General features: G+C 51.4%; 1 protein-coding gene across 1 annotated transcript in view; it reads right to left on the reverse strand.

Moving 5' to 3' along the window:
* Positions 1-11,295, reverse strand: part of LRFN2 (leucine rich repeat and fibronectin type III domain containing 2) — a 175,712-nt gene that overhangs the window by 39,436 nt on the left and 124,981 nt on the right. The window contains exon 2 of the mRNA XM_029945562.1: positions 647-2,068. Within this exon, the coding sequence (XP_029801422.1) occupies positions 647-2,043 (1,397 nt within the window). The 5' untranslated portion in view covers positions 2,044-2,068. The remainder of the gene's footprint in view (positions 1-646; positions 2,069-11,295) is intronic.

An 11,295-nucleotide genomic window follows, 5' to 3' on the forward strand; every position in this document is an offset into this window, starting at 1 on the left:
GACCTTTGATCTAGCTGAGCCCAACGCAGCTTCCTGAGTTTTACATCACCTGAGGCAACATACCACCTCTCTCTGCCCACCTCTTCTTTTTTCAGCCAGTTTGAATTGGGTTCTATTACCTGCAATCAAATATCCAGCCTAAGTCGGGTATGACTTCTTCCCATTTACCAGTAGGGAAAACTGAGGCAGGCCAGGAAAATTAAAAGAGTAGCAAGTGGCGGGGCCAAGATCCGAATTCTACTCTTTCTGACCTCAAAGCCTGAATTAAGCACAACTGCATTCGATTCCAAGGGTGAAGGCCGTGGAGGAGTCAGATCCTTTGGCCAAGAGACCCCCTTGTTGTTCTTGTGTGTCTTCCACCTGGGGCTCAAAACCCAGAAAGTTCAGAGGCTCATAGCTACATGCCCACCTACCACAGCCACGCCCTGGGAGGCCTGGCCCTTCAGATACACGTCTCTTGGGGCTGCCCATGAGGGTTCCTTTCTTCCCAAACATGTAGTGGAAGTTCTTTCTATGTCCTCTTACCTGCACAGAGGACGCAGTTTGCCCCAAGAATCCCACGAGCACCTCTGGGGAGAAGGCGCGTGGGTGGGAACAGCTGCCAGCACCTCCTCCCACCCCGCCTGCGCCGCAGCCCCGGGCTCACCTGTAAATCAGTACCTCATCGTCGGAGCAGTTGTACTGTAGCTGGTACATCTTCACGCGGGGCGCCGACTTGCTGACCGACCACTTGACCAGGGCCGAGGTGGTGGTCACATCGGACACGAGCACAGCCCGCTCCGGGGGGCTTTTGGGGGGCTCCCCGCCCCCGCTGCCGCCTCCGCGGCTGGTCTTGCTGGAGCCAGTGATGTCCGAGAGGCGGGACTTGGGGGGTGCCGTGCGGCTGGTGCTGTTGCTGAGGTGCGGCAGCTGGACAATGGAGACCTCCACCGTGGCCGTGGCCTCGCCGGCGGCGTTGGCGGCGATGCAGGTGAACGCGCCACTGTCCTGGGACGTGGTGATGAGGATGTCCAGGGTGCCGTTGTCGTACACGGCGGTCCTGGACGAGTTCCCCACCAGGCGGTCATCGGGGGCCACCCAGTGGATGAGGGGGCCGGGGTCCCCGATGGCCTTGCACTTGAGCGTGGCCGCCTGGCCCTCCAGGACCAGCAGCTTGTGCGTGTGCTGGGTGATGAGAGGCGGCTCGCACATAAACTCCTCCTCACGCACGTGCCAGAAGTAGCGGCCCTTGAGGCCGCCCGGGGAGCCGCAGGTCTCCAGGTCGTCGTCCCGCTGGAGCCTACGCAGCCAGAGCAGCTCACAGTTGCAGTGCAGCGGGTTTCCCCCAAAACTGAAGGACAAGGGCGGAGCAAAAGGCGTGGCGGTCAGGGCGGAGGCTTGGGAGCGGGCGAAGATGGGGTCCGGGGGCAACTTCTGCAGCCTGTTGGAGGTGAGGTCCAGGCGAGCCAGTTTCTGCAGGTCGGCGAATGTGCCCTCCGCGATGTGGTCCAGCAGGTTGTGGTCCAGGCTCAGCTGGTGGAGGTTGACCATGCGCCGCACGGAGCCCCAGGGCAGGCCGTGCAGGTTGTTGTAGGAGAGGTCCAGGTCCTCCAGCGTCAGCAGGAAGTCCTCGAAGGCCTCGTCGGCGATGCCGCCCAGCTGGTTGTTGTTGACGATGAGGTGCTGCAGGTTGACCAGGCCCCGCAGGGTGTCCTCCCCGAGGCTGGGCAGCCGGTTGCTGTCCAGGTGCAGGGAGCGGAGGCTCTCAAGGTCCAGGAAGGAGAAGGGCTGGATATGGCTGATGGTGTTCCTGGACAGGGTCAGGTCCACCAGCCCTGTCATGTTGGCGAAGTCCTGGCGGCCAATGTGGATGATGAAGTTGCCACCCAGACGCAGCTCCACCGTCCGCCGGTCGATGTCAGGGGGCACGAAGAGCAGCCCCTTGGAAGGGCAGAGGGTCCCCAGTGACTCAGACAGGTTCTGGCAGACACAGTACTTGGGGCAGGCGTCAACCACGGCAAACGCCATGCCAAACGCCAGCAGGCCACCAAGCAGGGTCTCCATGGTCTGGTCACTCAGGCCGCAGTGCCTGGAAGGGAGGGACACAAGGTCAGGGTCAAGAGGCCACTTCTTAATGCCCCATCAGAGCTTCATCTGTCACTTTGCCTTAGGGGGGCAGCAGAGAATGGCCTCTGCTCCTGTGAGGTCTAATCTCTTCTACCAACTAATCCCTTTCGTACAGTTCTACTCCCCCGCCCCTTAGTTCTTATCACCTTCTAACAAACTACTTAATTTACTTACGAATTACACTTATGGAATATTTCCTGTCTCCCCCATGAGAATGTCAGCTCCACAGGGGAAGATTACTTTGATCTGCTTTGTTAATTGCTATATCCCACACATCTAGCACAGTGCCTGGAAAACAGTAGATGCTCCATAAATGTGTGTAATGAATGGAGCGACAATTCCATACCAGTGGTTCATCTAATAATCATCAGATTTGAGAATTGTGTTATGGATGTATCTTGAAGCAGTTTTACCTTCTTAATTGGCTTAGACTTGGCATTCCTTAGGAACAAGGACACAGACAAGGAGAGAGCTGGCCCCTGGAGATGCCAGGGTTATTGGGGAACTGGTTTAGGTAAGTTTCACCATGGGGAGTCCACACAGTGAATGAATCTTTGGGAAGTGCAGAAGGGAGAGTGAGATGGGAAGCAAAGGCATGAACTGCTTTTACTGAGCACCCTAGTATGTACTGGGTCCTCTGCCCAGACCTCTCATTTGGGCTTTGGGAACACCGTCCAAAAGGAAGGGCTTATCTGTGTATATAGTTGAAGACTTGTCCACAGCTGAATAGCCTCCTCCAGGTGTTCACGCAAAAGTCACCTTCCATCCCAAGGACCCACCCTGATGTGCACATCCCTTTTTCCCTACTTTGTGTTTTCTCCTTGGAACTGACCATGATCTAACTTCCTGTCTATTTCTTTTTTACCTACTTGTCTTGTTTATTGCTTATCTTCTGCACTGGCAGCAGAGCCCCAAGACATAGGGACTTGTTTTTAATCACCACTACATATTCAAGGCCTAAAGCACTGCCTGGGACATAGTCAGTGCTTTTGCATGAACGAATTATCTAGGGAAGGAAGAAATGGGCTTTGGCTCAGGTCTTTGAACCTTCAAATCTTAAGAGTTTTCTAGGAACGTTCTATTCCGTGTTGCACTAGCTGTGGTTCCATTTATGTAGTGCTGAAAACATCAATGGAGTTGGACTTTTGAAAATCCCCACACACTGGTGGTGTAGCTTCATGCAGACCAGCGCCCTCAAACTGCCTTCTAGCAGTGCGGGCTAGGGTTCTGCAAGAAAGGCTTTCCAAAGCCACCAAGCTGGAGACGTGCTGCCTGTTCTCTCTTGCTCTTGCAAAATCTCGATATGCACTAGCAAGTGCAGAAGGGTTGAGAAATTCTGCTGCAGTAAAGAAAATGGATTAATGTTTAATTCTACATTGCTTCTCATTTTTAAGCTAAAGATATTCTTTTCTGGGAGCAACGATTATTAATATCTTGAGGAAGTAGGGCTCTATAGCTCCCAGTTTGAGAAGCCCAAATGCAGAAAAACAACCAGCTGATTTAAAAGGATGTATAGTAAATTTTAAAACATAGTCCAATTAGATGTTACTTTATTGTGAATATATGAATTCCATTATCATGTCTCCTTAGGTAAATCTCCCACCTAAGACCCTTTAAGGGCCAAAGACTTAATCTGTATTCCATCTGGAGAGAGTTTTGTTTCTAATTGGCACTGTCCAATAGAAACATATTTTCCAGCCATAAATGTAATTTAAATTTTCTAGTGGCCATATAAAGAGTAAAAAGAAAAAGCTGAAATAAATGTTGATAATATGTTTTATTTAAACCACTATATCCAAAATATTATTTCACATGTAATAAATACATACAATTATTAACAAGATATTTAACATTATTTTATTTGTACTAAGTCTTTAAAATCGAGTATATATTTAATACTTAGAGGACATTTCAAGTGCTCACTAGCTATATGTGGCTATTGGCTACCATATTGGACAGTGTTGTTGGAGCAGGTGTTGGCTAACTATAGCCAAGGGCCAAATCCAGCCTGCCACCTGCTTATGGAAATAAAGTTTTATTAGAACATGGCCATGTTCAATTCATTTGTATATCATCTATGGATATGTCTTGTGTGTGTGTGTGTGTGTGTGTGTATGTGTGTGTGTGTGTGTGTGTGGGCGTGTGCACTACAAGGGCAAAGGTGAGTAGTTGCAACAGATATAATGTGGCCGGAAAAGCCTAAAATGTTTATTGTCTTGCCCTTTACAGAAAGATTTTGCCAAGCTTTGTTATAGAGAATTCCCCCCCCCCTTCATCTTCTTCATTACAATCACCCTCATGAAGCCATTGCCAACATGCCTAATTCCACACAGTTTGGCTCCGGGTTCCCATGAGCAGCCATCTACCCTGCCAGTCCCTGCTTAAAGGACCTGAGGGGTACCAGCTGACCCTGACCCAGGTCCTGCCAGGGACATCCAACCCAGGGGTGTCTACACGCGAAAGATTTCCACCTGCCACGTTCCCTGTGCTCAAATGTGCTTGGGCTTTCTAGGTTCATACTTAGCTGGAGCCTGATAAAACAAACAGAAATCTTCTCCATCTGCACTGACCCTCTTCTTATATTTTTAGCATAAGAACAAATCTTTGCAAGGGCTGGTTCTGGCCACTACCCTAGTTTATCTCTTACCACCCTCTGTTCCATCGCTAGGCTCAACGTCTCTCACTTATAAATGCCATGCTTGATCTTCCTCCAGGACTTCCAAGATGCTCTGGTTTCTTCCTGGCCTCTCTCCCTAACTCCACGCCTGCCTGGCCAAGTTCCTATTCTACCTCCGGGTCTCAGCTTCAACACCACCTACTCCAGGAAGCCTCTCCACAACCTCAACCAAATTAAACCCTTCTGCTATGTGCTCCTTATTCTATACTTGTCCTACATACACGCTCACTGCACTTTTCATTACAGTTCCTTAATTACTTACCGCTCTGCCTTCGTAGACTGTAAACTCCAAAAAGCAGGGACTTTACCCATCTTGTCCTCCAGTGCCTAGCACCACACCCAACTCACTGTAAGTACCCCGTAAATTTTAATTGAATGAATGAATGAAGTATGGTGCAGAGGAAAGTCAAGTGTCTGGCATTGTCACCGAGGTTCTGAGGTCTGCATTAATACCATTCAGGGTTCATTTGGAAGACTCTTTATGAAGAGGTGTGGTCATGGCAGAAACTTCAGAAGCATCCTCTGCTGAGCCACAGCTGCATGACTCACGTGGCCATGGACTCAGGGAGTCCGTATTTCTCTGGCTACTGTATCCGCTCAAGTAGAGGTGAACGGTATCTTTATACCCACTGGGGATCCAGGGACAGCCACACCCAAGGATGTCTCCCCCTAGTTAGGCTGGAGGTAGCTGTGCGCCTGTGTGTGTGCATGTGTGTGGGGGGGGTAGCATGCTGAAAGCCTATGGTTCCAAGAGAAAGGCCTCCTCTTTATAAGTTCTCATCAGTAAATGCTCAACTGACCCGAGGCTAAGCAGCACTTCAACATTTACACATCACAGCGCACATAGGAAATAGTAATGCTTGTCAGGTTCCTATGAGTCCAGGGCCAAGCCTGCTGGTGGCCGGTGCTATATCTCTCTGCTTTGCCCCTCCATATCCTCCCTTTACCCTCTCTGACCCCGCCCTGTGCCCTGAAAGGCTTGCTATCTGGGCTGCATCAGCACAATATGGACATATCACCTCAGCCTACGGCATCTTCTGGACCTGCCCACCCTTGGTCCTGTCACCTTCGCTCTGATAGAGGGCAGTGGTGGCCGCCAGCCAGGAAGACCCAGGCACTTTGGGGCATACACCCTGCACAGGGCCCACTGTTCCACACAGTTTTACCTTTGTAAATTATGTTAAGCAAACCCTATTTTTTTTATCTTTTTTTTTTTTATTTTTGATACAGAGAGAGACAGAGCATGAGAGGGGGAGGCGCAGAGAGAGAAGGAGACACAGAACCGGAAACAGGCTCCAGGTTCTGAGCTGTTAGCACAGAGCCTGACGCGGGGCTCGAACCCACGAACGTGAGATCTGACCTGAGCTGAAGTCGGAGGCTTAACCGACTGAGCCACTCAGGCGCCCCAAGCAAACCCTATTTTTAAAAAGTTTGTTAAGGATTAACAAGTGTCTAATGAATTCAAATCTGTGACATAATAGAGCTGGGTAAATATATTTTAAGTAGTCAGCATGGAAGATTACCGACAGAGAAGGTGACTATTGAATCTTAATTAAAATTGCATTCTGAGAACCATCACTTAATATATTATTCCCATAGCCCAACAAAAAGCAGTTTAAACCCCAGATTGGGAGGGAGACACGGAGAGCGTGTAGATGCACGTAATTAATGCGCTCCCAGAGTGGGGGCTCCTTCTCTTGAGCGGGGATTTGAGCTGAAAGGAGCCACTAGGTCCCTCTAAGCCTGTCTGGATGGGGGAGGTAGCAGAGGGGAGCTAGGAGGGAGAGCTTAGGAGTAGAGGTCTGGTTTCAGGAACAAAGGAGCGGATGAAAGCAGGCAGGAGGGACGATGGGATTATTTGTGGGCAAAGCTGAGAGAGGTGCACGGGGATCAGAAGCCAGACAGGGAAATAGATGCTGGTATCAAATGTCAGCATCAGCCTTCATGCAGAGGAATCTATCTGCAGAGGAGCAAGTGCTCCTCTGCTCAGAATGTCTATGAGCCTGGGCCCGGGAGGGGAGGGGCGGGAGGGGCGGGGCAGGGGCTGCCTGGAGAGGCGGACAGAGGACCCAGGAGAGGAGGAGAAACTCTCTGCCCTGGACAGGCAGGGCCCACAAGAATCTGCACAACTCTAGGTGGGAACAAGGTCTCCTCTCTGCCTGGGTTTCTTCAGGTGGTTTCCCCAGAAGCTCTGAAGGTGAGTGTTGCCTCTGGTCCCTAGGGTATTCATTCCTGTGCAATTAGGAACAGGTGTCCTTGCAGGGCATTTGTAGGGCCCCTTTGCTAGACAACCCTGTGCAGGACACAGCCCACCCTCCCGTACCTTGTGCCCTCGTATCGCCATCCCCATTTTAACCACAGGGACGTGAGGTTTGAAGAGGTTTGGGCCGGCCCAAACGCTCCCAGCTAACCCCAGAAGAGCCAAGGTTTGAACTGACTGTCTGGTTCTAGGCTGTCCTTGGAGTAGAGCAGGCCCCTCCAGAGGGTTCCATGTGCCTGGTGTCCACGGAGAATCCTGCGGCTACCACTAAGGGATTGCTGTGACGGCCCAGCTGTTCAACTAAATTGGGGCACTTGTTTGTCCTGCTTAGGGATGGTGTTCCCAGAAGCAGAGCCTTAACTGGCTCAGAAAGACTCACCTGTCAGGCTTCACGGTGGTGGGTCTCTCTCTCTCTCTCTCTCTCTCACACACACACAGCATGCTCACACACACACACACACACACACGCAGGCACACACTTAAATATACTGGCAATAAATATAGCGTGTGGAACTAGGCTGATGGTTTGTAATCAGAGTCTCCAGATGGGATTTTATATTTAAAACAAAAGGGAAAAAGAAAGAGGAGGGCTGAAATCAGAAAACTAATGGACATGGCGGCAGAAACGGAAAGTTCCTCTTCCTTCACTTGATGGCGAGACCACAGACGTTCCTCCCCACTCCCCCGGCCCCTGGGCCCTGCCTCCTTGTCAGAACCACCTCGAGCTGTTCCAGACAGAAGAGGCAACATTTAGCAGATGGCTGGCATGATATATGTGATATCTCTCCACCCTGATTTCCATTTAAAAGATACCTTAGCAACCAGCCAAGGAGCCACCCGCCCCTGGAGCCTGTAAATCAAGTAAGATGCCTGCCTCGGCTTCAGGTAAAAAGAAAAGGCCCCTCCAGGGTGCTCCCAGCCCAGCCGGGAAAGTGTGAATTAATAATAGTGGGAGGGGTTCGGGTCTGTCAGAGAGGCAGCCGCCTGCGCCTTCTTTCCAGACTCGCCCTCCCAGGGCACTTGCTGTTCCCCATAAATTATACCACTCAAGGCGAGCCCTGGAGGGACCAGCTCTGGAACAAGGGGATGGGGAAAGATGGGGCTGTATTGGTTTTTTTTTTTTTTTTTGGTCTAGAAGTTGGCAGGTGGTGGCCCTGCCCCCAGCCCCTCAAGTCTTCAGCTCTGTCAGCCTGTCTCCAGCACCTCCCCCACCCCAGGCCCTCAGGAAAATAGACCAGGGCTCCTTCTAAGGAAAAGAAAAATGAGTTAGCATTAGAGAGCTGATTTCCCAAATCCCCTCTCTGATGGTGCCCTGTAGAGAGATCCTTCTAGGACCCTGAGAAAGAGGGGAGGGAGCAAGCTTCATGAGTCTGTGCTGGAGAGAGAGATAGCCTGAGACCTCTGAGTTTCCAGTTTGATGGGAGAGGAATTGTCTTTGACAATAGCAGAGCTGCCTATTTTGATGTTGGAGTCACAGCTTCTAGTTTGAAGTGGGGAGAGGGAAGAGGAGAGAGAGAGTGAGAGAGGGCCAAATCCCCAAGGGAGCTCCTCCTCCCAAGGTCCTAGTTTCTTGGCTACAGGAAGACACTCACACAGGATGAGCACAATCCTTCCCAGTGCTGTCCCCAAGCAAACCTATGGAGGCCGAGGCCACATCCAGAAACCCCAAACTTCTGCATAAACTACTTTGAAAATGCGGTCTGCGATAGCACAGAAAGGGGGGAAATAATGTCGCAAACATCTAAAGGGCAGAATGAGCCCATTTAGGCTCTGTTTAAACTTCCATTGTGCAAGATAAGCAGTTGTTAGCGTAAGTAAGTTATTAAGCTCAGAACCGCTTCCTCTCTGTTCTCAATGACAGCATTATGCCTCCGTGTTAATGCATCCATGATAGCTTTTATTGTGCTGCAATGTAATTACGTGTTTCTCTGTCTCATACCCCATTCACCTGGGAACCCCTTCCTGGCAGGGACCGTATTTTGTTCAGCTCTGAATCCCCAGTAGCTAGCTCAGTACCTGGCCCAGAGTAGGCATTTGGGACAGGCTTGATGAGAGAATGAATGAGTGATGGACTGAATGAATGAGTGCTCGACCATGACCCGCTGTACCTCTTGGCACCTTCGCCACCCCGTCCATTCTGATTTGTTGATGCTGGAGAAGCAATGCCCAGAGGGCAGCCTCCAATCAATGTTTCCCCAGGAGAGAGGTGGAGGATACATGGCTTGTCTTCCTCCCCAGTGGTGGGATGACTCTGAGGCACGTTCTTTCATTCCAAGTGGCCCTGGGCGCCCTTCGTAGTCACCTGCTCCTCACACCCAGTACTGACTGCCTTCCCTTCCCCTGTCTCACCTCCTACTCCTCTTTCCCAGTGTCCTGCCATCACCAGCCAAATAAGCCACTTCCATTCAAAACCCTGTTTCAGGTCCACTTCTGGGGAACCCACCTCACGGCAACTCCTTAACGATTACTCTCCTTACATAAGGTACCAGCTGAGCTTGGGCCGCTGTGGAAATGTCAGATTCATGGAAATAAAAAAATGATACAAAAATCACACAAGTTCTTGTCAATGATACACACACACACACACGTAAAACTAGCAACTTTGTGAAGGAAGGAGACCTTAGCTCCCACCCAAAGGATTGGTGGTAATAGTTGTATGGCAACTATTTCTTACCCAGTGTATTCACGGCTCACCCTCTTGTCTCAAGCCCTGTGTGAGCCACTGCGTAGAAGGAGCGTGAATGACGGAAGCCCATGTATGGATGTGTGTGGAGTGTAAACGCCGGGGTTGGAAAGCGAATGGAGGTGTGTGTGTGTGTGTGTGTGTGTGTGTGTGTGAGGGAACAGCACATCTGACTGATCACGCGCCTGCAGGCGCCTCATGTGTGAGTGAGGGGGTGCTGCATGAATGGAGGTGAGGGAGGGGGGAGGGAGCGGGTGTGTTTGCCTGAATGGAGGGCTGTGTGGGTGAAGAAGGGCTTGCTTTTACGAATGGGGGCCTGGATGTGAATCAGGCCGTCTGTGAGCCGACGGCGACGGCGTGTGAGGCCTGGAGAGGGAGCAAGCCTGTTTGTTCGGCTTTGATGGAAACAAATGCTGTTTGGCTGCCATGTTGTCAGCCGTGTGTTCATCTCCATGGCCGCCTGTGATCTGCCCCTGCCTAGGGGACACAGGCAGCCCACAGGCCTGGCGGCTCCCGGCATCAGTTTGGGTCTCGACCTCCCTCCCTGTTCCTGCCTGGCAGCCTCTGTTCCAGCCCTCAGGTGAGTGTGTGAGAGCTCTGGTCTCATACAGAGAGATTTCTGCTTTGATTCAGTCCTGACTTTCAAGATGTTTTCTCTAAAATACCTCCTGCCCCTATTTCAAACGCTTTTTGGATTTTGTCACCTGAAGACTCACACAAGGATCCTGCTCCGGGAAGCTGTGTGGACCACCCCTTCTGTACCTCAGAGGGAGAATGAAGAGAGTATGGATACGCATATGCGGGGATGCATTTCCAGGCACCAGGGCTTCTCTGGTCCTCTCTCCCTTACTCAAAGTCTCCCAGCCACACTCATGTCCAAGGACCCAGTCCCTATCATCTTAACCCTTTAATCCTTCCCTGGCTCACCAGCACCCTGCCCCCATGCGCCCTGACCTTTCCCTGGTCCCCACACTCAGGAGGGCAGCCTCAGTGTGTGGTCCTCTCTGGGACCCGGCTAATGAAAGGAGCAGTGGGGTGGATAATTCAAAACGGCAGATAATCCAAAACTCATTTCCATTTGGCTAGGGAAGGTTCACACTATGATTTACTCTCCTCATTATGTTTGGCTCAGGCTAAAATTAAAATTGGCTTTTCTTCTTCAAGCCATCCAGGCTATAGGGTAGGCAGTGACTGGATAGCATAAAGTTCACTCCAGCTGGAGAATGTAATTTAGGGTCGATATCTGACGAGGATATCAGACTTAAAAATCACTAGAGGTAGAAGTTAAATCTCCGCCCTCAGACTGAGGCTTCCTGAGGGCAGGGCTGTGTCTCCCCCTCAGACTGGGGCTCCCTGAGGGCAGGGCTGTGTCTCCCCCCTCAGACTGGGGCTCCCTGAGGACAGGGCTGTGTCTCCCCCCTCAGACTGGGGCTCCCTGAGGGCAGGGCTGTGTCTCCCCCTCAGACTGGGGCTCCCTGAGGGCAGGGATGTGTCTTCCCCAGCAGACTGCGGCTCCCTGAGGGCAGGGCTGTGTCTCCCCCCTCAGACTGGGGCTCCCTGAGGGCAGGG

This window comes from Suricata suricatta, chromosome 7 (genome assembly GCF_006229205.1).
Source record: "Suricata suricatta isolate VVHF042 chromosome 7, meerkat_22Aug2017_6uvM2_HiC, whole genome shotgun sequence".
Classification (NCBI taxonomy): Eukaryota; Metazoa; Chordata; class Mammalia; order Carnivora; family Herpestidae; genus Suricata; species Suricata suricatta.